The following is a 26,876-nucleotide window of genomic DNA, read 5'->3' on the forward strand; positions in this document are numbered from 1 at the left end:
CCTGGTTCTGTCTCCCAAATAGGCCGTACAACTCTTCCGTCGCCCCAGATCTGTTCAATCATCTGCCAAGGCATACTTTTGCAGAACTGGTAGGGAAGAGTCACTGAAAGGGGTCACATCGGATGCAAAGGGGTCTGAGGCAAAGCTCCCCACGTGCGCACTTTCCTGCAGATGTTTCCAGCCCTTCCCTGCTGCAGGGACTCTAGGGATGGCTCGTCTCCCCCTGCAGGAGTGGTCCGCACACATCCAGCTGTAAGACAAGGGGAGGACTGCTGGCGCTTCGGGGAAAGGTGGGCGACTCCAATGATTCCCCCCCACCCAGCACCATGCCTTCCACTTAAAGCAAACACATCTGGGGAATCACTCCACGACTTTTAGTTACCACCAAACTCAAACCATTTTCATTTTCTAAAAGAGAAGTCAATTCAACTAAAGAAGCAAAACTAAACAGAACTCTTTTCCACCACTTCTCACCCAACTGGAACTTACAAAGGAATTTTAAACAATTAACTTGTATTAAAATCATTTGGAAAGACTACACTAAAAGTTGCATTAAAAATACTTTCTATCTTCACATGTCAACACACGTATCACCTGTATAAATACGCAAGAGCCCCGAGACCACCTACCATTTGGTAGAGTTGGTCTGTAAAACTATAAGAGAATCGCGTTCTCACTAGGCTGTTGTTAGGTATGATTCTGAAAAGGGATATCCCATATAAAGCAAATCCACATCCACAGTATATTTCAAAAGCAATGTCTGCCTGCAACTGACTGCGATTAACATAATTATGCTTGAAAATGCTCGAGGTGTACTATGAATCAAATTTAGAAGGAGAGGCGCCTGAGTGGCTCGGTCGGTTTAGTGTCTGACTCTTGATTTTGGCTGTCCTGAGAGCAAGCTTGGCGTCAGGCTCCACGCTCAGCGGGGAGTCTGCTTCAAGATTCTCTCTGCCCCTCCCCCTGCTCGTGCACGAGCTATCTGTCTCTCAAAATAATAAATAAATCTTCAAAATTTAGAAGGAAAAAACCTGAACGTATCATGTTTATACTAATAAACAAAAAAATTGCTTCTAGGGGCAACTATATGCAATATAATTTCTGTGGGTTCTCTCTCAAACATAAATACAATTTGTCAATCCTAAAAACTATTTTTATAAGGTCAGTAGTGAGAGGCAGCATTTTACAAGTAAGTGTAACTAGGACCTATATTTGCATAATGGAAACAAATAATAAACTGTATTTTATTTTTCTTTAAAGATTTTACTTATTTATTTGACAGAGAGAAACCACTAGAGAGTGAACACAAGCACGGGGAGTGCGAGAGGGAGAAGCAGGCTCCCAGCCTAGCAGGGAGCCCAATTCGGGGCTCGATTGCAGGACCCCGGGATCATTACCTGAGCCGAAGGCAGATGCTTAACAACTGAGCCACCCAGGTGCCCCATATTTTAATATGTATTTTCTTTTTCTTTTTTTTTTTTTTTTAAAGATTTTACTTATTTATTTGAGAGAGAGAGAGAGAGCCCAAGAAGGGGTAGGGTCAGAGGGAGAAGCAGACTCCCTGCTGAGCAGGGAGCCCGACGTGGGACTCGATCCCAGAACTCCGGGATCATGACCTGAGCCGAAGGCAGTCGCTTAACCAACTGAGCCACCCAGGCACCCTAATACGTATTTTCTATACCGAAAATCTAAAAAGCACAGAAGAGCATTTTAAAACTTATCTATAAAAAAAAAATATCGGGACACCTGGATGGCTCAGTCAGTTAAGCATCCAACTCTTGGTTTTGGCTCAGGTCATGATCTAAGGGTCATGGGATCGAGCCCTGTGTCCAGCTCCTCGCTCAACATGAAGTCTGCTTGAGATTCTCTCCCTCTTCCTCCCCGCCCCGTGTGCAAGCATGTGTGAGCTCTCTCAATAAATTTTTTTTTTTTTAAAGATTTTATTTGACAGAGAGATAGCACAAGTAGGCAGAGTGGTAGGCAGAGGGAGAGGGAGAGGGAGAAGCAGGCTCTCTGCCGAGCAGGGAGCCAGACGTGGGGCTCAATCCCAGGACCCCAGGATCATGACCTGAGCCGAAGGCAGCTGCTTAAGCGACTGAGCCACCCAGGCGCCCCTCAATAAATAAATTTTTAAAAAAACATATCACCTATAAGTCCAATACCTATGGAGAGCTACTTTCAATACGGTGCTATGTTGTTTTTCAGAAGCAGAGAGGGTGTGCTGAGGGTTCATGGGACATGTACCACTTTGTATCCTGCTTCTCCCTTGTTATAGACATTATTACATGTCAATGAATACTCTTCAGTGTATTTTTATTGGCTATTTATAACCTTTAAATACCACGTCATCCTTAGTGATGAATACTAAGGTTGGTTTCCACTGTTTCCTATTATTAAAATATTTCTAACAGCCTTGCACATACAATTTGAATATCACTATTTCCTTAGAACAGAATTAAAAATTAAAACAAAATGAAACATTGGGCCAAAGTACATTTGGGTCTTTGTATTTCTAAATTTCTCTCAAGAAAGCTCACAGCAAACAACATTTCCATCTAACTATAGGAACTCATCTCCCCCCACTCTTTGCCAACACTGGCTATAATCATTTCTTTTTAAAACTTTCCAGTTTTGGTATAAAAAATTTATTTAAGATTTTATTTATTTGAGAGAGAGAGAGAGAGGGAGAGAAAGCATGAGCAGGGGGAGGGGCAGGAGGAGAAGCAAGCTCCCTGCTGAGCAGGGAGCCCAACACGGGGCTTGGTCCCAGGACCCTGGGATCATGACCTGAACCTAAGGCAGACGCTTAGCTGACCGAGCCACCCAGGCACCTCTAATTCTTCATTTCTTCCATAATTATGAGGCGGGATATTTTGTCATTTGCATTTCTTCTGTGAATCAGTTATGTCCTTTAGAGCCTTACTTTCAAAGCACGGAAAAATATATATGAGAATAGTAGTTTACATTTGGAAAAATGAGAAAATACCTTTATGCTTAAGTTTATTTGATATAAACCATGTTCATTAGGTATCAAAGATTACTTAAAAAAAAAAAAAAAAGTACAAGATGAAAATGTCCAGGGGCACCTGGGTGGTTCAGGTCATGATCTCAGGGTCCTGGGATCCAGTCCCACATGGGGCTCCCTGCTCAGCGGGGAGCCTGCTTCTCCCTCTGCCTCTGCCCCTCCCCCACCCCCGCTGGTGCTCTCTCTGTCTCTCAGCTAAATAAATCAATAACATCTTAAAACAAACACGAAAATGTCCACATACATTCGCTGGGTTAGATGGTTATTTCAAAGTAGACATGGATCATCATGAATGTATTGTGAAAAGAATTTTTTTTTTGGCTTGATCTGCTTTTCTGTGAGATTCTGAGTTTCTATAAAAGAGAAGCCTGCAGCAGGCCGGTGAAGGGGGTAGAAAGGCCCCCAGCTGGACTATTGCCCTCAGGCCCACAGCTCCCGTGGGAGAGCTGGCGGGGGGCTAAGCGTGTCAGCTGAGGGGAGCGACGGCAGCAGCTGAGCTGAGACCTGACCGCGCAGCTGGCAGGGACGGAGCAGCAGGACCAGCCTGTCCTGGCACGTTACCCCTGCAGAGCGTCTGCGGCAGGCGGCCCCCGGCTCAGATGTACTCCGGGTGAAAAAGGGCCCGCAACTCCAGGGACCGTGACCTGTGTCACAGAACATCAGGATGGAGATTCAATATGAATCCTGAGTATGCTTATGTTGTAACCTCCTGCGAGGTAGATAGCCAAGACTAGGAAACAGGAATGTGATTCCTAGTGTACTGGTTGGGGAAAAAGAAGACTTCAAAAAAAAAAAAACAAAAACCCCAGAATAAACTATTTCAGCCCACAGTACTACAGGGTTTAAAAAACCAGAAACTTCCAACGTTGATGAGAACTTTTAGGCGTAAGGAAAAAAAAGAAAGACGTCAACGCACAGGTTTCTTTTGATTCCAAGGCAAAAATCATGACGTGAGGTGTATGTTGACCCAAATAAAAAAGGATCCTGACCTAGAAACGAGGGGCAGGTAGATCTGGGGTCTGGCAAAAACAGAAACTTCAACCACATGGCCCAGCGGGCAGACTCGATCACATGGGCTGCTCTCAGTTATGCCACAAGGACCCGCACATCATCCTGCATTCCCGAAATATAATGGTGGCGATAAATGGAATAAGAAATTACATTACCTACTTCAAGTTCAAAAGAAAGAACACCTACTATTATTTACCCACTTGACTGTTACATACCCACCTGCAAAGAATGCACTCTATTTTACTACCAAAAAAAAAAAAAAAAAAGTTACTGTATTGTAACTACACTTGACCCTTGCAGAACTTTCTGCAATGACAGAAGTTGTCTGCCACCTACCAAGCACCTGAAATACAGAAACCATGACTTAGGAACGGTTCATTTTAAGTGACTGCAAATGTAAACAGCCACATGGAGCGAGTAACTACTACACTGAACAGCACTGTTTTAGACTAACCAACTAGCCAATTTCACCTCTGGTCAAAAAACTTAAAGAGTGAGTTCATTTTTAAAGCTACAAAAAGAACTCTGATTATATCACAGGGTGAGCTGGAAAGAGAAAACACGATGTAAAACTTCTAACAATTCACAGATCGTACTAGTGAATAATCAAAATTCTAAGCAAATTAATTTCAGCTCAAGCAGTAGGATACGTGTAGAGTTCCATGTATCTGGATTTTGCCATACTTTGTCTGGTATATACTTGCTGGATTCCAGCTCTGAGGTCGTCCCATATCTGGTCAAGGCCAATCTGCTTCAGTCCATGGGGATTCTGACTCCTGTTTGATGACATTGTGAGTAATATTCTGAAGTCGTCCAGTGTAGCAATCCTTATGCAAGGTACAGCTAATTCTCCATTAGATGAAAATATACAGTATCATTCCAAATTTATTCACAGCAGCTCAGAAAGGATGTCCTTTAAATGTAGAGAATGAAATCTCATTGCAGGCAAACCTGAAGAAAAAATAAAGCAAGTTAATGAATTTTTTCTTGACATCCTGGGGTGGGTAATAGGGTGCCTGCCACACAGATAGAAACATTGTCTGTAGGCATTAGAGGGTACCACGCTAATCTGGAGAATATTTCTCTTTCTCTGTGGAGACAAACTCATATGATCTACGTACAGAAATATGCTTACTTAAGAGATTTAGTTCGGAATCCTATGAACTCAAGAAAAGTGCTCACAAGAGAAGCTGGGCGAAACTGTGTAAGCACAACTAACACTGTAGCCTTTCTTTGCCTTCTGAGGTAAAACTTAAACTATACGACTTGACCCACATAACAATTACAAAGATAAACCCAAAGGAAACTCCCAGACAGAGAAAATCAAATACCTAAAAAGTAGGAAAAACCAGCCTCACTGGTTATCTGTGAATTTTAAGAATTTTTCACTTAGCACTTTGCAAAAATGCAGATGTTGGTGAGGCTGAGGAGCAGGGAAATGGTCACTCACCTTTCAGAAGGGAATCTGGCAAGAATCATCAAAAAAAAAAATTTTTTTTTTAAAGACTTTATTTATTTATTTGACAGAGAGAGAGAGAGAGCACAAGTAGGCAGAGCGGCAGGCAGAGGGAGAAGCAAGATTCCCCGCTGAGCAGGGAGCCCGATGTGGGGCTCGATCCCAGGACCCTGGGATCATGACCTGAGCCGAAGGCAGACACCCAACCGACCGAGCCACCCAGGCGCCCCAAGAATCATCAAAATTTAAGATGTTCCTTAAATTCAGAGACTGGGGTTTGAAGCTCAGCTCCACACCTACTGGGTATGAGGACTTGGCTAAGGTACTTCACACTTCTCTAAGCCTCAATTTCTGAATCTACAAAAGGGGGGGGGTCAATCATTTTCTTCAGACAATTACTGTGAAACTTAAGTAAGACAACGTATATACAATATTTAACACAGAGTAAATGCTCAACAAATAATACTGGCTATTATTCCCGAGTGTATAAGGCTACTACAAAATAGAACTTATAATGCTTTAGGATCTCGGGATCCACAGATAAAGCACCTCACTATTCAGCATCACGTTAACTCAGTATCCCTCCCTATGCAATACTACAGTCACACCTTACGGATCGTCTGTGTCTATCACATGAAAATGTGGAGCTTGTTAAAGGAGTACTCCTGTAAAATTAAGAAACAATGAATTATTTTAATGGCTCCATAAAATAAATGTTGGGAGGTGAACGGTGTCTGGAGCAATAAGGATGGGTTGTCAAAGCCTGCCAATTCAGGTTTGAGCTCCGCAAGGAACTGGGGGCATCCTGCATCTTCGATGGCATCATAGAGCTCTCCCTAGGCTAAGGCACATTTAAGGAGAATGCAGTTCATGCTTGTGGATCAAGTCCGAACTACTGAAAACTAAATCATCTCTAATACTTATAATCTAAGCTTTGGGACCTAATATTTTATGAAACCACAATCCCGTTCTTGATCCTGAAAGTATTTTACATCATCCATTCAAAGAAGTATGTTCAAATGCAGAATACAAAGATCGCTAACACAAGAATTCCCTCAAGTTTTAAAGGAAACCAACAACTCAGCAACCGCTTTGCAAATGTTCCCTAAATATAAGTGCAATCTGCCTTTCCTTCCGTCTACCTTGGGGGGGGATCAGGCCAACACCTGACTCGATAGTACGGCTGGGACTCGTGGTACTGCCTGGTATCATTACCTAGTTAAGCCTGCACTCCTTCCTCACGCTTAATTTTCCCCTAAGGGGAAATTATCACTTAAATTCCCCAGACTCACACAGTTAATTCTATCTTAGATAAGCCTTCTCTAGATACTCTTTTACTCCTTTTTCTCCTCTTCTAATTTCTAGCAGCAACTGAGAAAAATGTTCCATTCCTCCCATTTTCACCTTTTCCTCACCCTATCATTTCCACTGGGCACCCTAAAAGTAACTTCAAGTAAATGGATTCCTATGGAGCCACCATCAACCTTCCTTCTTCAAACCTCCACATGCCAGCAATTCACGAAGTGTATCTCCAGCCCAGCCGGCTTCTCTCAAGTCCAGGCTCAGCTCTACATCCGAGTGTCTAGTTCAGTCCCCTCCCGGATGTCGCACACCCCACAGGTCTACGGCTGAACTCAGGGACTGTCCTACCTCCACTGTTCACCGCGGCTGCCCATCTCCGTAAGTGGCAGCTCCATGTATCCACGTGTCAGAAATTGGGGAATAATTCTAATGTCTCCTTCCTACTCTTTCACAGTCTAGGGCTACTGATTTTACCCTCTGGGGTCATGTCACATCCACTCACTCACTGCCTCCGTTTCCCATCCCAGTGGACGATGAGGATGACGACATCATCATCACTGTCATTGTCGTCGTTCGTCGTCGTCGTACACCGGGCTGCCGTCTGAGCCGTCTACACTGGACTCCCAGAGCGCCCCTCCCCTTGACTCACCCCCTCGAGGCTTCACACAGCAGCTGAGTCGAAAACTAGAAATCTGATTAGGCGTCACCCCAAGAGCAACAGGGAGTCAAACTGGTGTCGGAGGCAGGGAAATCCTGAACAAGGCACTCCCAGATCTTCTCTTCTCTTTGGGAAAACTTGAAACAATTTACTGAGTTGTTTTATAGGAGATTAATCATTTCCACACCACCCCCCAACACCAACACAGTCAAGCACAAAAGCCACAGCCCCTCCCTCGCGCACCTGACAAAGGACCACAGCCTGGCCCAGGAGCCAGCCCTGCCCAGACCCTGCCCTGCCCAGAGCCCTGCCCTTCCTGGAGCCCTGGCAGCCACGCCGTGCAAGCCATTCGCTCTCTACGACGGGACCTTTCTGTCTCTTCTCTTACAAAACTCCCCTTCGTCCCCTTGGGCACAGCCGTGCAGGCTTTCCCCTCCTTTCCTGGCTGTGCCAGTCCGCTCCCCACTCCTGAGGATCACTGCATCTGCTGCTGCTCGTGCCAGAGAGCCCCTGTGCTCACTCTCCGCCCAGTCAGACTCACTACAAGTCCCAGACAAGGTTCGCCCCCTTCATGGGACTTTCCCTTCTTATGCTTATTCCTGGTTAATTCCCTGTCGGGGTTCCTCCCTTCTCTAGTGAGAATGATCCATGGCACAGAGACCATCTCTTTTTGGCTCACCATAGTATCCTGAGTACCTAGTTCAGAGCCTGGTGCATAGGTCAGTGTTTTGTATGAATAAATGAAATAATAAACCAAGGAATTAAAAAGCTGGATGTTTTTAAAGGATTTAAAAATAAGGAAATACCACTATTAGAAAGCATCTGAACTTGCCCCCAAGCCCCCCTTTAGAATCTCCATTAAATTCTATCTTGTTTCTTCTACACTTTTTCCTTCAAACACTAGATTTTAGGCTAAAATTTATTTCTTGCTGTCTCATTTAGTAATGTTGTGTTATTATTCTGGTCATTGCAAATGTATACATATTTTAACATGGTGTTTAAACAGACTTAGAAGAGTTCTAGAAATTCAGTGATCATTAATATTTTATTTAACAAATATATAGTAGGAAACTATCATGTGCCAGGCACTACCACAGGGAGTCTTATGTACTATTTATAGTAAATCAGAGCAGGCACAGCACTACTGTGGAATAAAGCCCCTTCCTGAAAAGCTAACCCATTAACTTCTGGTAGGTGACAGACTTGTACACTGGAAAATTTATGTACCACACATTTCTGTACCAGAAATATTTGCTCATAAGAGCCAATTACAACAGGATTAGAGGTTAACCTTAAACATACTTCTGGCCCTTCCTTTTACAGATAAAAAAAAAAAAACCTGAGTCAGAGAAGCAATCAAACCTGACCAAGGTTATAATGCTAAAGTGGCAGGACCACAAGCAGACCCCTGGATTCTCAAAAGCCAGGATTCCCCAGTACTCTAGTCTGAATTCTAGGTTCTTTCATTTGTAAGGTGTCAATAAATAGGGAAACTAATTTCAGTATTTGCAAATCAACCAACGTGATACATCACATCAATGAGAAAGAAGATAAAAACCGTATTATCATTTCAGTAGATGCAGAAAAAGCATTTCACAAAGTACAACATCCATTCATGATAAAAATCCTTAACAAAGTAGATCTCAATGTAATAATGACCGTCTATGAAAAACCCACAGCTAACATCATCTTCAAAGGGGAAATACTGAGAGTCTTTCCCCTACAGTCAGGAACAAGACAAGAATGTCCACTCTCACCACTTTTATTCAACATAGTACTGGAAGTCCTAGTCACAACTATCAGACAAGAAAAAGAAATAAAAAGCATCCAAGTTGGCAAGGTAGAAGTAAAACACTCGGTATTTGCAGATGGCATGATAACTATAGGTAGAAAACCCTAAAAACTCCATGAGAAAACTACTAGAACTGATAAATGAATGCGGTAAATTTAGCAAATCAATATACAGAAATCTGTTGTATGTCTATATACTAATAATGAAGCAGCAGAAAGAGAAATTAAGAAAAGAAGCCCATTTACAACTGCACCAAAAATAATAAAAATACCTAGGAATAAACAGCCAAAGAGGTGAAAGACCTGTACGCTGAACACCATAAAACACTGATGAAAGAAAATGAAGACAACACAAACGGAAAGACATCTCACGCTCATGGATTGGAAGAACAAATATTGTTAAAATAAATACCTGTAACCACCTAAGCAATCTACAGATTTAATGCAATCCCTATCAAAATACCAATGCATTTTTCACAGAACTAGAACAATCAATCCTAAAATTTGTATGGAAACACAACAGACCCCCAAGTAGCCAAAATAGTCTTGAAAAAGAAAAACAAAACTGGAGGTATCACAATTCCAGACTTCAAGTTATATGACAAAGTTATACAAAGTGATCAAAACAGTATGGTACTGGCACAGAAACAGACAGATCAGCGGCCTAAAATGGAAAACCCAGAAATAAACCCACAATTATATGGCTGATTAATCTTCAACAAAGGAGGCAAGAATATACAATGGGAAAAAGACAGTTTCTTCAACAAATGGTGTTGGGAAACAGGACAGCTACGTGCAAAAGAAGGAAACTGGACTACTTTCTTACACCATACACAAAAATAAACTCAAAATGGATTAAAGGCCTAAATGTGAGACCTGAAAGCATAAAAATCCTTGAAGAGAACACAGGCAGTCATTTCTCTGACATCAGCCGTAGCAACATTTTTCTCAATAAGCCTCCTGAGGCAAGGGAAATAAAAGCAAAAAACCCAAACCAAACAAAAACAAAACAAAAAAAAACCCACCAAAAATATTGGAACATAAAAATAAAAAGCTGCTTCTACATGCAAAGAAAACAATCAACAAAACTGAAGGACAATCTACTGAATGGAAGATTTTCTGCAAATGACACATCCAATAATGGGTTAGTATCCAAAATATATGAAGAACTGATACAACTCAACACCAAAAAACCCCAAATATTCCAACTAAAAAATGGGCAGAAGACATGAAGAAACATTTCTCCAAAGGAGACATCCAGATGGCAAACAGACACATGAAAAGATGCTCAACATCATTCATCATCAGGGAAATACAAATCAAAACTACAATGAGATTTCATCTCCTACCAATCAGAATGGCTAAAATCAAAAACACAAGAAACAATAGGTGTTGGCAAGGATGGGGTGAAAAAGGAACCCTCTTGCACCGTTGTTGGGAATGCAAACTGGTAACAGTATGGAAGTTCCTCAAAAAGTTACAAAATGAACTACCCTATAATCCAGTAATCGAGCTACTGAGTATTTACCCAAAAAATACAAAAACGCTAATTCAAAGGGATTCACGCACTCTTATGTCTACTGCAGCATTATTTACAATAGCCAAATTACAGAAGCAGCCCAAGTGCCCATTAACTGATGAATAAAGTAGATGTGGCACATAGAGTAGAATGTTACTACTGAGTAGAATATTAGCCACAAAAAAGAAAAAAAAAATCTTACCATTTGCAACAACATGGATGGAGCTAGAGAGTATGATGCTAAGCAAAATAAGCCAGTCAGAGAAAGACAAACACCATACAGTATCATTCATAAGTGGAATTTAAGAAACAAAACAAGCAAAGAAAAAAAGAGAGAGAGAGAGAAACCAAGAAACACACTTAACTACAGAGAAGAAACTGATGGTCACCAGATGGGAGGTGGGTAGGGAGATGGGTGAGACTGGTGACGGGGATTACAGAGCACACTTATTATGATGAGCACTGAGTAAAGTATAGAATTGTTGAATCACTATACTGTATACCTGAAGCTAACAAAACACTATATCTGAAATTAAAATAAAAAACTTTTTTTTTTTTTTTTAAGATTTTATTTATTTGCGAGAGAGAGAATGAGAGACAGCATGAGAGGGGGGAGGGTCAGAGGGAGAAGCAGACTCCCCGCCGAGCAGGGAGCCCGATGCGGGACTCGATCCCAGGACTCCAGGATCATGACCTGAGCCGAAGGCAGTCGCTTAACCAAGTGAGCCACCCAGGCGCCCTAAAATAAAAAACTTTTTAAAAAAGGTTTAAAAAAAAAAACAAAAAACCCCCCAAAAAGCAAAAAAACAAAAACCAAAACAAAACAACCCCCACTCCCCGCCAGGGAAACCACTAAAAGAGCCAAAAGAAAAACCCAGATTCACCAATTTTCTACGTATTAATCTTAGGAACCCAAACAGCTCTAATTAAAACAGCCAACGGTTTGAAAGAACTAACAAATCAGTCCTAGCTGTATCAATATTAAATCCATTCAAATATTTTAAAATTTGAGAAAGCCAACTTTTAAAAAAATGCCTGACATTTTTTAAACTAAGAAAACCACTGAACAGCAGAAAGGGTAAAGTCAAGACACCACTTATCCTCTGGCAAAATTAAAACACACCAAATAAACGGTCAGTATGAGTTTTCTCTAGAACGCCTCCACTCTCCTAGCTCAGCAGCAGCGTCCAAATAGTGCTTTACAAGCTCTTCCTTCCTCTACTGCACTTCTGATTCTAGTAACGAATCTTACTCTACACCAAGACTTGCTGATACTCTCTACAAGATCAAATACAACCTTTTCACGTTAAAATGTCCAGTTTACTGTATTACACGTGCTTTATGTCTAGTTGTACACATGTAACTCTGTGCAACAGTACATCTCAGTTTATATGCAGAATATGCTGGAAAATAAGCAAAATATTCTATTTCAAACTACCAGTTCCAGTTTTCTAATTGTCCCCACTGGGTACCCCCAAATTCATACACAGTTGATCTGAGGTTCTCAAAAACTCACATGTCCTCATCTATTAAACTCAGAAGTTTGTTTACTTATTTATTTTTGAGAGAGGGGGGAGGGGGAGGGAGGGAGACAACTCACACATGCATGCAGGGGAGGGGTGGGGCAGGGGAGGAGCTGAGGGAGAGGGAGAGAGAGAATCTTAAGCAGGCTCCACATCCAGCATGGAGCCCAGGCAAGGGGCTCCATCCCACGACCCTGAGATCAGGACCTGGGCCAAAATAAAGGATCTGATGCTTAACCGACGGAGCCACCCAGGCGCCCTGTGTTTAACCCAGAAGTTTAAAGAGGATATCTTTACCTTGTATTTTCAGTATCCCCTAGGGAGCCTCACACCGATATACTTAAACATTTATTATTAATATTACGGCAAAGAAGTCTAAAACTAAGTTTAAAAGGAAACATTACAAGCAAGCATATCGAAACAAGTTTTAAAGGTCAGACCACATGCTGACAGCAGGAGCTGACCTGCTGGTATCTGGGTGGCCTTTCCGGAGCAGATGTGGGGACAGAGTTTGGGCGGGAGATGCTTCTTAGGCACGGAGCATCCATGCGATGAGGGAAGCAGGATCAGGCAGAGAATGAGCTGTGACCAAGCCCCTACGAAGCTGGCACCCGGCCCACAGGGAGCTCTGTGGGAAGCACCCACCGTCAGAATGTCATACACCAGGGCGCAGTCGCCGAAAGTGGGCCAGGCCGGGCCGCTCTCCGCAGCTGAGGCAGGCCCTGAAAGAGCTGAAAGTTGGGGCACCTGCTGACCAGACTGCCCACGCTGGCAGCCAACGCCCTTCCTGAAGGGGCCCCCAGGCGGGGCAAGGGGGTTAATCTGCTCATGCACCACTCAAGTGTTTGATGAATAAACTGTAAGATCGCTTGGAGTAATAACATATGACATAGGTGCCCATAAAAGATGGGCTTATCTGTCAATGTTGAAATTTCAGAAATACACCACTATACAAACTCTCTGGCCTCCATCTCTGGACCAGTCCATCAAAACTGTCAATAGCCTTAAGCAGACTTAATAAGAAGTCAGTTTCAAATGGTTTTTAGGTAAGGGGTAAAAATACTTTCCCAATAAATCATATTACATAGCTTTGGAGGTCCAAAAAGGCAATCGCTATAAAAAACAAAGACAAAACTAAAAATCTATACTTAGGAAGTTAGGTCGTTTTCAAAAGTCCTCTGGTAGGGGCGCCTGGGTGGCTCAGATGGTTAAGCCACTGCCTTTGGCTCAGGTCATGATCCTGGAGTCCTGGGATCAAGTCCCACATCAGGCTCCCTGCTCAGCAGGGGGTCTGCTTCTCCCTCTGACCCTCCTCCCTCTCATGCTGTCTCTCATTCTCTCTCTCGCAAACAAATAAAACCTTAAAAAAAAAAAAGTCCTTTGGTAGAGTAGACCCTTGACGTTACTGGGTTTACCATCTGCGGTCATGAACATCCAGGAGTACCACTGAAGTTTTCAGACACAGAATCTGCAGATTTGTACAGGAAACCAAGGCACAAAACACAACCCATCACAAGCAGGGACCAGAAGCAGTGCCCACTGGATCCAGTGAAGCCCCAACAAATCACAACACAAGCACACGCATTACTCCACTTCACTTTCATCTCTGCCTAGGAAAATAAGATAGTGGGATGGAACACAGAGTCAAAACAAACACGTAATAAAGGAAAAGGGAGGCTGTACGTTTAAGGACTTCTCTCAAAGACTATGTTGTTCCAAAGGGGTATGAAAGGCAACAGAATCCACATTAAACAAGCTTTCTAACAATTCAAACTGTGAACTAACCAAACAGCCCTTTTCTCAAGATTAATGGTGCACAAGATTCCTTCACTGATTAGATGTGCAAACTAAATAAACCACCTCCAAGAATCCTGAAAAATATATCCTCTTTGATATTAGTAATTCAGAGTCTCATTAGTAATAAAAGGGCTTTTTTTAAAATGAACACTTATAACAGTCTTCCACCGAACACTCACTGGAACATCAACTCAACAGAAAGAATATCAAAGGTTATGGGAAACGCTAACTTTCGTGAAGTTAAATAGTTTTGTTTGCTACAAGACTTTGGAGGCCTTATTAAGTGGACATATCTTATGAGTCTCCATCCACTCAAGCTGACTTGGCCATAGAGTATTTTTTCTTGGACATAACTCAGGACAGGTTTTTCAAAAAAACTAATGTTTCAAGGAACAACAGAGCTTAATTTTTTTTTTTTTTTAAAGTAACTCTGCACTGATCCCTACTTATTTCTAACCTTCTTGGGATCAACCACACAGTTTTGCAACTTCTTCTTTAATAATGAAATATACCTCACTTCACTTAATGAAATACACCTCCTTGTTTCTGGAGCTAAAAGTCTATTGTTCATCAAACTAGTCCCCTGTTAAAGAGCTTGTAGGTGTTTATTTTTCAATAGTTATAAGTGATACTAGAACAAGCAGTCTTCTAAGGATTTCTCTCCTGCTGACTTGACTGTGCACGATAAATGCCTGTATGTATCTATATGATAAATGGACTATGGAACCATCTACCAGGTTAGAACACAGTAGAGGAGGAACAGCAAGAACAGACTGGTGGGAGGCAGGCTACTCAGTGCTTGTGAATCATCCTAGGAGGCCGGGCTGTGGAGAGATCATCTCTGACAGGCACTACTGGAGTCTGGGAACCAGAGTCAGCCAGAGAAATGACAGAAGCAGATGGGCCCAAACTGAGTCCGGAGGACATTTAGAAACTGACTAGATGATGGGGAACCAGAGTCTGTATCTGTAAAGTTACAGCCCAAACAATGAGAGGACCCCTATCCTGGAGGCCACAGGAAGAAAGGGCCATGGTCGGCGGGGCTCATCAGAGTCATATAAAAGGCTCTGCCCTTTACTTCTTGTATGATCTTGGGTAAATCACTTAATATATCTCCTGGGGGTCAGGAAGAGTGAGACAACACAGAGAATAAATGATAGCTATTATTTTCATCATCATGAGGAAATGCAGCTTCTGGCTTTAGTTTGTAGTCACTGGTGACACCTCACTGTGGTTTTAAGGATAGAAATCAAACTGGAATGGGTTGGGAGGGCCAGAGTTGCAGACTATTTTGGCCATGAAGAAGTAAGAAAAGCTGGAAGGGGGATGTGACGTCTGAGAAAGAGAGCGAGGGTCAGGAGGACAGAAGGCTGTGGTTGGCAGCGGGAGGTCAGATCAATGACCTGGGAAATAATGCAGTCTGGGTGGTAAGGCCCAGGCTGAGGGGCCAGGCCTGAGAAGGACTAGAACAGAATGGAGCTCAAGGAAGTGACGGCCAAGGCACAGGGAGCAATGTGCACACAGGTGGTGAACCACCTGAGATGGTGGGTGCTGAGAAAGGAGAGGAGGACTGGGCTGGATGCCAGACTGTCCAACGAACTTCTGAAGTCGATGGTGAGCAGGTGACCACCACAGGGAGGGGAACCCGCAGCACCTCCAGAAAGTCAGTCTCTGATTGTGCGGCACTGATCCACCTTCACCCTGGAGGCTTATGGAATGTGGGAGAACATAAACAGCCACAGGTTGGCTTTGAGGAGGCTTAACGATTGAGGATGAGCAAGGAAGTTTAAGGAAAGTGGACAGAGGCTACAGAGGAGTTTCCTATTCACAGGGTAGGACTCCAGGGAGCTCCATGAAGTGAGGCCGGGGAGGAAGTGAGGGGAGGGGGTAAGGTTTGGGCAGAGACGATGTGCAATGCAGCTCCGGGAGTGCTAGTTCAGGAGGCAGAAAGATGGCCAGCAACCTAAAATTTGTCAAATAGGGCTTGCAACCGTGACCACTGGGAGACACAAAGGGGACTGAAGCCTCTAAGTGCAGGAAGGAGGATGGCTTCCCCTTTGTAAGACTCGGCCATGGCCCTCGAACTGGCCTACAGGGCCAAGCATTTCTTAACCACACATCTAACCAATTAAGCTTCCTGTATTCTCCTAATGTTTTATTCCCCTCCCAATTCCTCAGCGTAGAACAGACAGGAATATAAATTCTTAAGACCTTGAAGGAACATAACTACATCTCTACTCAAGGGGACAAACCCACATATTTTAAAGTAACAAGAGAATCACAACCCATCCTCAATTTCACCTCAACTACTCCAAAAGTCCAGATACCACTTCTACCTATTAATAAAGTCCTGATATTGGCCTCTCTTTCTGTAAGACTAAACACACTGAGCAGATGCTGCTGCAGAAGCGAAAGCTGAGGAGTGTTAAAGATAGATTCAAGGGCGCCTGGGTGGCTCAGATGGTTAAGCGTCTGCCTTCGGCTCGGGTCATGATCTCGGGGTCCTGGGATCGAGTCCCGCATCGGGCTCCCTGCTCCTTGGGAGCCTGCTTCTCCCTCTGCCTTTCTCTCTCACTCTGTCTCTCATGAATTAAAAAAAAAAAAAAAAAATCTAAAAAAAAAGAGAGATAGATTCAAATCAGAGTTGTACCAGAAACAAGGTTTTTCAAAAAAAGACTATAGTGCTTCAGTTAGGCTGACTGGCTTTTGAAAATATAAAAAGATAAAAAAGCACTGACTTAAAATGTTAGTTTCTTCTAAAAATAAAGAGTTTGTGAAAACACAATTAACATTCACTGTTAAAAAAACAAAACAAGCTCTTCCCGTAAGTGTTATGAGGTGATCTATGAAAATGATCCACTATCCTCCTCACCCAGAAAACCCCACAAAATCATGCAAATCAAGTGATTAAAATCTCGTGTTCACTTTAAGAAACTGCCCAGGCATCAGCGGTATGCACATCTGAAAAGCCACCAATATCTGAAGGATGTTACTCTTCAGAAGCGATATTGCCATTTTGTCCTGAGAATGGCGGAGCTGGGTAGGTGTGCCAGGCCAAACTGGGGGGCTGGATGCAGAGCTGGTGACCCAAAGAGAGTGAAGTTTTTTCTGCACATGCTTAAAAACAGAGTTGCTGAACTTAAGGGTTTAGGTTCTCTGGTCACTGAGCACATCCAGCTGAAGGAAATCTGAGCTCCTGGTCGGATTAACCCCCTCAGGGGCATTCCCTGCCACTCTTGAGATAATCCTGACTGAAAACGAGCAGATTGTTCCTAAACCAGAAGAGGAGGCTGCACAGAACAAAAAGGGTTTCCTAAAAGAAACGGAAGAAATAAAAACAACAAGGCTAAATTTTGCTTTTCTAGTTTGGTGACACTTTAAATCTGATTAAAATTTAAATGATCCTGGGTATTACTCAATAAAGTGATGACTTATTTTCTAACACTTGGTTAAAAGAATGCCTAAAACCCTGGCTTTGATTTGCAGCACGGCACCTAAGACATGAACTGTCCTGCAGAACAAACGATTTACACCTAGGGAAACTTCTGTGTATGGACACCAACAAACGTGCAAACACAGGCACTCACTGCACTCTTTATATGAGCAACAAAAAACCCAAACCTGGAAACAGCCCACACGTCCGCTAACAGGAGAATTCACAGATAAACTGTAGGAGAGTCACACAATAGGCCACAAACAAATTCAGTCAACTTTAGCCACACGCTTCAACATGGATGAATCTTAGAAAGACTGAGTGAAAAAGGTGACGGAGAATACACCTGGTATGATAATGTTTTATACAGAATATTGATTTTTTTAAAGAGTACTTCTATGAGAGGAGAGACGGCTGGCAAGCCCCACCAAGAATGAGAAGACCTGCATCTGGCGACGGCAAGGGCCACCATGGTCTTACTGTGCTTATGTGTTTGTTTGTTTTTTTTAAAGATTTATTTATTTATTTTGAGAGAGCGAGAATGAGATATGTGTTGTTTAAAAACAACAACAAAGTACCATCCTTGGTAGAGATCCATTCTCTCCTGCATGAAATGATGTGATGCCTGGGATTTGCTCTAAAATAATGCAGGAAAAAAGCTGAGTAACAGATATGTACATTGTAGTTCCTATTTTCTAGAATAAAAAGCTAACAAAAATCGGAGCAAAGCTACACAACATACGAAGTAAAACTAGAAAGAAAGGCAAGAGGATGGGAGGGGAGGGCAATTCAAGATGGTTGCAGGGAAGGGCACACAGGGAGCTCCCAGGGGGCGGGAGGTGTCGCACTGGCGACAGTCCATTCAGGGAGGTGGCAAGTGGGTTCACCGGCATTCCCTGCAGTAGTATGTCATACCTCACATGCCTGGAACATACTGTGATGTTCTAGCAACATCTAGTTGATACACAAGACATAAGAAAACGATTCGGCAGGTGAAAGGGTACTCAATGCCATTCAGAACTGAGATCGCAAAGTTGCCAGGCTGAGAAATTCTGAAGTCTTATTAGAAATTCTTAAATGCCACTGAAGTTTCAAATGTACGCGGTACCTGGGCAAGAGGCGGACCCAGGCAACCTGGGTTGAAGTGCACGGCAAGACGGCTACAGCTTCCGGCTGTGAACTCTGCAGGCAGTTCTGTTGGGGACGGTGATGATACATGGCTACAGTGTCACTCTGATGATTTCAGGAGGAGGACTGGCCCCCGCGCAGGGTGGTGTGGCGCTCCTACTTTGCCCTGATAACAGATGGCCACACAACCCTCTGCACACCTGCAGCTCCAAGCCTCTGCTCAACCCAGCTCCCCGTCCTCCATTCCTCCCCCCCGCCCCCCGATCGTAGTGTCCAAAACTGAACGCCTCCCTCTCGGCCTTTCTTCCCACCTCGGTTAACAGGAGCCTCAGGTGGCAATGCAAGCACCGCCTGCCCCCTAACAGCCGGCGCCCCACCTTCCCCGTCCTCCCCGGGCCTTCTGCGGACACGTGACATGAGGGCCGTGCTGAGCCCCCGACTGCCCTCTCGACGTTCAAACCAACCACCCCCCCTTCTGTATTTCCCAGCTTAGAAAAGACAAGTTGGCTCCGACTCCCCATGTCCTCACCCGTTGTGCATCACTTCCATCAACGCTCCCCTCGTAGTTCCTGAATCCGCAAGGCTCTCTGTACACGCCACAACTCCAGTCCAAGCTCCGTCATCTCACCTGGGTCACTAACACAACCCTGTTCACCGGCCTCGCTGTCACCGGTCCTGCCCCCTCCAATGCACCCTCCACACTGCTGCCCGAGTTACTTTCTAAAACACAGAGAGCCATTCATTCTGTTAAGTGAATTAACTCCTGTGACCTTTGTCTACACTCCACCACATCCATGACCACCCCCAGCGTGCACCAAGGGCAACCGCTGCAGGTCAGTTTATTAACTGTGTAAGGAGAGGACCTGATATTTACTGCAAGCTAGGATGCTAGACTGTGCCAACAGCAGCCTTAGTTCTCTCGTTTAATCCTTACAGTAACTATATTCCGGGCATGGTACCATCTCTTACAAGTGAGGAAAGTCAAGCTCAAAGATATTAAGTAATCTGCCCAAAGTCACGGCAAGTAAGTAGCAAGGACTCAGACCCAAGTGTTTAGAGTCTAAAGCCATGTTCTTTCCATCACCCCATCCCACAATGCTTCTTTAGAGAGGTAGAAATTTCTTACTCCGCTTCCTTAAGAAGCATGCCACCAAGAAATTACAACCTGGCTTGCAAAGGAACCATGCAAAACGACAAGTGACAACTTCATGATATGAATGTGTATTGACAAGTCCAGTTGACTGCAAACAAAAAGACTGAGGAAGAGCTAGCAAATTCATGAAATGGACATTTATACTTACACCCCCGAATCTATTTAAAACTATTTTATTTGAATATTCATTAATTAGTGCTTGAATGTTAACTATTTAAATGTTTAACTTTTTTAATCAAGAAGGAATCTTGGGGCACCTGGGTGTCTCAGTTGGTTAAGCCTCCAACTCTTGATTTTGGCTCAGGTCCTGATCTCAGGATCATGAGATCGAGCCCTGCATCTGTGCCATGCATGGCTGGGCATGGAGCCTGCTTAAGATTCTCTTTCTCCCTCTCCCTCAGCGCACCCCACCCCCCAAATAAAAGAGTAATCTTAAAGATGCTAGAACAGGGGCTAATACCTTATAAATGTAGGCCAACAATCTGCACATTCCAGAATCAGGGTTCTACTTGTACATCTATCAGGAAGGACACTTATCACCTTAGATAAGTCTACACGATTTCATTACTGAATTTCAAGGCTTGCAAACTTTACACTTACTGTATTATTCCATTTTTATATAGAACTAAGGGAACAATTGCAATTAAGTTCAAACAATTACAGTTGATAAGAAGCATAAAAAATTTCAATTAGTATCCTAATAGATGGCTTTCAGAGACATTGCCTGAATTATCTACTTATTTAAAGTCATTCAAAACCTTTAAATCCATAGCTATAAAGAAAGAGAAGCAACAGAAACACATGGCCACATGGGAAGTGGGTTCTGCTAGTTCTCAAACCAAGACTCCTAAAGACCTGAATGTATCTTAAGTGCTTGAATTGCCTTGTTTATGTCTTTACTCAAAGCTAGTAATTAAACATTTGGGGCATTACAAGACCGGTTTAGTTAACATAAACTTACCACATGACCCATCAATTCCAGTGCTAGGTATCCACCCAAAACACAAGAAAACTTATGTCTACCCAAAGACCTGCGTACAAATATTCATAGCACATTTTTATAATAGCCCAAAAGTGGAACAACCCAAATGTCCAGGAACAGGTGAATGGATAAGCACAATGTCATACAGTCATACAAAAGAACGAACACGATTTGGCAATAAAGACCGAAGTACTGATATGTGCTACGGTACAGCACAGATGAACCTCAAACACATCGTGCTGCGAAAACCAGATGCAAAATACCACACATTATGTGATTCCCTTTATTACATGAAATGTCCAGACCAGGCAAGCCCTAGGGACAGGCAATAGAGTGGTGCTTGCCTGGGGCTGGGGATGGAGAGTGACCGCAAATAGGTATACGGGATCTTTTCTAGGTGACGGAAAGGTTCTAAAATTGATCATGTGGTGGCTGCACAACCCAGTAGCTTTTACTAAAAATCACTGAATTATACATTAAAAACAACTGAACTTTATGGCATGTGAATTGTACCTCAATAAAGCTGTTAAGAAAAAAAAAGGCATCTTTAAAGCATGCTAGCTATAAATTTTTATGGGTCAAATTCAGTTCATTCACAAAAAAGGAATGGATCTCTCTACAGGATGACCAGGTTCCGCACAAGTAGGCCCCTCAGCACAAAGAGCAGTATCACTGAGTGTTCTACCCAAGCGTACTTTCAGAACTGCTATTTAAGATGTTGCCAATAGAGGGGCTTATATTCCCCTGCAACATATATGAACAAGTGAAAATGTAACTTAAAAGGCTTAGCTGAGCTGAAGGTACTAGAGGAGATGTCCCATGGCATACATGATTTACTGCCACATGAAAGACAAAGACAAAAACTGCAATATGAGCTCAGCGGGTCTGAAAGATATCATCCTGGCTGCAAGGATCAAGGCGGCTTCACAAGATGTGGGCTTTGAACCATTTCTCGGGGATGAACAGGATTTGAACAGCAAGAGAAAACAGGAAGGGTGTTTCACAAGGGATGAAGGGCACAAAGCAGAAAAACGAATGGCGCGAGGATGGGTGAGGGGTGTGCAGAGGCAGAGAGTGAGTGTGCAGGCACAGGACGCCAGGCCTTTGTTCTGTGGGGGCAGCAGGGCTCTGGAAGGTTTCTGAGCAGGGAAGCCACACGTGTGATGGGACTCTGGAGACGTCAGCCGGACAGCTCTGTGGACCTGGGATCAAAAAGGACTTACAGGTAGAGAAACAAACCCGGAGGTGATCCGAGCTGAGAGGGCGGCTGGACCTCAACTCCCCGCAATGGGGAAAGACAGGCCAGCCGCCAAAGCCCCCCACCGTCAGCAGGTACTGCGGGAGCGGAGGCACCGCAAATGGGTGCACAGGGAGGAACGAACGGGGCCTGGCAAGGCCTGCCTCTCAATCTTGTACTTTCTAACCTCCCAAAATTGATCTCTGGATTCCAGAATTGGCAGACCTTGCACTGAAGATTCAGAACAACTTAGCTGTTGCTGATGGGACACTCCGTGACCCAAACAGTCACTCGGCTGTGTCTGACCACCTCACAGATGCTGTTACCCTTTGAGCCGCAACTGCACTTCTAGCACTTTATCCCCGGAATAAACTGGCCCGAACCCACAAGAGGTTGTAAACTCGAGTTCAGTCACTGCAAGAGCCCGAAAATCCACCTAAAATCCCTCACCAGGGGACCGGGCTGAAGGATGGCATGTCCACGCAGTGGAGCACTGTGCTGTGACGAAGGCAGGCGGCGACCTCCGCTGGCTGGCGGGTAACACAGGGAGGTCTCAGCGTACGCATTAACTGAAAAAAGCACGGCTCCTTTTGTGCACGAGGGGAGTAAATACCAACATGCACTTACAGATACATTTTTCTTTTTCAAATAGAAAAAAAAAAGGGGGAGGATAAACCAAAAACTAATGAAAATGTTCCTTATGGGGGAGGGTGGAGGTGAGACTTCAGTGTGGGTCATGGACAGAGTTCAGGGGCATTGTGATTACAGATGGGAAAAAATTACATTTATTTTTCACTAAACTCTAGCTGAAACTGGGCAATTCCTCCAATCATGAATGTAGGCAACAGATCACAGTAATTTTAGCAATACCTCTGAATGTACCAAGAAATGCAGATATTTTCATTATTCTTTGCCAGTTATTGACAGTATGTTCATCAATACTTCGGAATTACAGTAGTTATAAAACTCAGATCTCAAGTAGGAAATAATGTTAAATACACTAACGTGTTATGTTAACAAATTCTCGGTGGTAGACATGTTTGCTATACTTTATTTGACATCTTTCATGATTAAAAAAGTTATCAAAATATTATACCCTCTGCTTTAGGTAATCACCTGACAACAATATAATTGTAAAGTACTTCTTTTTTTAAGTATGCTCCACACCCAGCGTGGGGCTCAAACTCATGACCCAAGATCAAGAGTCGCATGCTCAACCGACTGAGCCAGCCAGAGGCTCAACACTATAATTGTAAATAAATACGAACTTATAAGCACAAAGTCTCACGGCAGTTCTAGGTGAAATGGTGATCATCCAGACACTCGTAAATCTGTCTACATGAAATTTTTAATATCACTAAATTCAACACTCACTGAAAAAGTTCTCATGCTGGCAAAACCCCAGGGGTTAAAGGGAGTTAAAGAGAAACCACCTCATGAGAGAAAGGTGATGTTATTGAGAGAGATGTTAAGAAGCCTAAATCTAGAGGGAAAATGAATGTGAATGTGATTTTAAAAAATAACACCAGAATGAAAATACCCAAGGCGATTTAAAAATACAGAACTATAACCCAAAGGAAATCACACCTGAAAAAATGAATTCAGTAATTCATAAAAAAGTAAGTTGTTTGCATCGACACAGATAAAATCTTCAAAGCATAAGAACTTAATAAAGATGAGGACTGAAGCTTCTATTTAAAGAGCACAGGGAAAATGAGTCCCCCCAAAAAAGTGCTGCAAGAGGCAGGGAACCCCCAGGTAAGGAGGAGCAGAAAGCCAGGAAACAGAAGCCAGAGGAGGACAGTTTTATGAAACATCTCGTCCTTGACCGTGTCAAAGCCTTGGGATAAATCAAGGAAAAGGTCTATGGGGAGGAAGTCACTGATGGCGGCAGTTCCAGGAAAAGGTGGTCTTCATAAATGAAGAGTAGAAGCCAAGCTACAGCCAGGTGGAAGCGATGTGAGACAATGCTGGACTCCATGCCGCTACGAGGTCCAACAGCAGCCTGCTTCTCGCGGTATCTGGCGTCACACGAGGGTTCCTGCACTAGCTGGGATATGTGCTCACTTATGACCCCCATTCACCATGGCAGAATCAAAGTGTGAGCAAGGCATGAACTTTCCTGTTAAATTCTAAATCCAGCATACAGGCATAAATATTACAGACTTATCATTGAAAATGGACATGACAACTATCATGCTTCAGCTTCCAAAACAAACCACATACCTTATTAAAAAATAAAGTACAACCGACAATAATTATTTACAACAGTGGTCTCCTAGTAAAACTTCTTTGCGGGTCTTACAGTTGAACTTAATGTAACCCTGAATTCAAAGTCTGATATAAAGTTGACTATATTCTGCCTGCATTCATGCTTCCTATTGCCCTCTACCATGGGTTCCTCTGGCAATCTCATCAAGATGACTCCCCAACGCAGATCACCCCCAGCTGGGACTGAGAAAATACTATGCCAACCACTAAAAGAGACACTACAGAGAACCAAAATCCAGTGGGCATCGCTAATCAGATTCACTGAGAAGCCAACAGTTGGTTCCTTCAATAATGACAGTTCTAATTCTGTTAACTCATTTTAAATTAAAGGCCCAAATACCAACTGGAGATTTAGAGACATCAGATGTCAAAATGCCTAGTTCTATGCCTGGTACACAGTAGAACTTCCCCAAATGATAGCTTGCTTTCTTCCCTCTAAAATATAGTAAAGGTGGTAATCTTTTTTTTTTTTAAAGATTTTATTTATTTATTTGACAGAGACACAGCGAGAGAAGGAACATAAGCAGAGGGAATGGGAAAAGGAGAAGCAGGCTTCCCGTGGAGCAGAGAGCCCCATGCGGGGCTCGATCCCTGGACCCTGGGATCATGACCTGAGCTGAAAGCAGATGCTTAACGACTGAGCCACCCAGGCACCCCAGGGGTAGGTCATCTTTAAAGACCCATCTAATTCAACTGATTTTAGCCAGAAAATGATTAAAACCCATTAAATACATAAATACAAGGACATCTTTAATATGATGAACATTATTCATGTAGTATTTGTAAAACCTTCCTTAAAAATAAAAGTGGAGTGGGACACCTGAATGTTGAGAGGATGAGAAGACAAGCCACAGGTGAGAGAAGTATCTGTAAAAGACACATTTTATAGAGGACTGCTAACCAACATATATAAAAACCTCTTAAAACTCAGTAAGAGAACCACTTGGTTAAAAAATGGGCCAAAGACCTTACCAAAGAAGATATACAGATGGCAAACAAACAGATGAAAGAATGTTCCACATTATGTGTCATCAGGGAAATGCAAACTGAAATGAGATACCACCACACACCTACTAGAACAGCCAAAATCTGGAACATGGACACCACCAAATGCTGGCAAAAATCTGGAGCAACAAGAACCCTCAAACACTGCTGGTAGGAATGCAAAATGGTACAGCCATCTTGGAAGACAGTCTGGTGGTTTCTTAGAAAACTAAACATACTTTTACCGTAAGATCCACTGCTGGGTATTTACCTAAAGGAGTTGAAAACTCACATCCACAAAAAAATCTGTGCTAGGATGTTTACAGCAACTTTATTCATAATTGCCAAAAGCTGGAAGCAACCAAGATGTCCTTCAGTAGACGAATGCATGAATAAACTGTGGTCCACCCAGACAATGCAGTATTACTCTTCAATAAAAAGAAATGAACTATCAAGCCAAGACACAGAGGAACTTTAAAGGCATATCATAAAGTCAAAGAAGCCAATCTCAAGAGGCTACATGCTGTATGATTCCAACCATATGACATTCTGGAAAAGGCAAAACTACAGAGACCGTTTAAAGGTCAGAGTGGTTGCCAGGGATTTGGGGTGGGGGGGAGATAAACAGGCAGAACATAGGATTTTTAGGGCAGTGAAAATACCCTGCATCATACTATAATGGTGGATGCATGTCATTATAAATTTGTCCAAACCCATAGAATGTACTTCACAAGTGTGAACCCTAATGTCCTAAACTACAGACTTTGGGTGATTATGATGTGTCAGTGTAGGTTCGTAGATTTTAACAAATGTACCACCCTGGTGCAAGATGCTGATAACAGGGTGAGGGGCTGGATGTGGGGGGCAGGGGTACATGGGGAATCTTTGTACCTTTCTCTTTAGTTTTGCTGTGAACCTATAACTGCTCTAAAAAAAATAAGTCTTTGGGGGAAAAAAAATGAAGTAGAGGCTCATTTTTTATTTTTATATTTCACTCATGAAATACACCTGTATTTTATAATCTGGAAAACATGAGTAAACCAAAAGCATATATCAAATATTATATTTGCTTATTTTCCTGAACTCAAAATAAGGCTATTTTGCTCATTATTGTTATTTGAGTAACAGAGGTTTCAATGAATGAATTTTACACTTCTGTTACTATAAAAACAGAAAAGGTAACGATAACGAAAGGTCCTTCTTTGTCAACAGAACATCTCTCCCAGGACTATTCTGTGGCTGGAGGGCAGGCACCCTGTTCACAGTTGAATGCTCAGCACCAAGCACAAGGCTCTGGCGCATTCCAAGTGCTCCAGAAATACTGGTCAACTTACTACTCCAAGGATTTTAAGAACACATGTGAATCCCCGATGGTACTTAAACAAAAACCGACAGAGAAGCCCGCTCGGCCAATCAGCACACAGAACTACTACAAAGTAAAGAGAGAGGCTGCAGCATGATTGTTGACATGTCCTTTCATTTTCTCCTGGCACAGAAACTGTGTGTGTGTGTGTGTGTGTGTGTGTAGAGGATACAACATTTGTATGATGGATAGAATTTATGCAGGATTATGAAAACAATTATTGAAACCAGCCATAAAAAATGT

General features: G+C 43.0%; 1 protein-coding gene across 4 annotated transcripts in view; it reads right to left on the bottom strand.

The window, feature by feature from the left end:
- Positions 1 to 26,876, bottom strand: part of CUL1 (cullin 1) — a 101,939-nt gene that overhangs the window by 60,378 nt on the left and 14,685 nt on the right. For all 4 annotated transcript variants that reach the window (XM_064575799.1, XM_064575798.1, XM_064575797.1 and 1 more), the window contains exon 2: positions 4,687 to 4,987. In XM_064575799.1, the coding sequence (XP_064431869.1) occupies positions 4,687 to 4,826 (140 nt within the window). In that variant the 5' untranslated portion in view covers positions 4,827 to 4,987. The remainder of the gene's footprint in view (positions 1 to 4,686; positions 4,988 to 26,876) is intronic.

This window comes from Mirounga angustirostris, unplaced genomic scaffold (genome assembly GCF_029215605.1).
Source record: "Mirounga angustirostris isolate CCGP_5_RB_7025 unplaced genomic scaffold, mMirAng1.0.hap1 SCAF_12, whole genome shotgun sequence".
Classification (NCBI taxonomy): Eukaryota; Metazoa; Chordata; class Mammalia; order Carnivora; family Phocidae; genus Mirounga; species Mirounga angustirostris.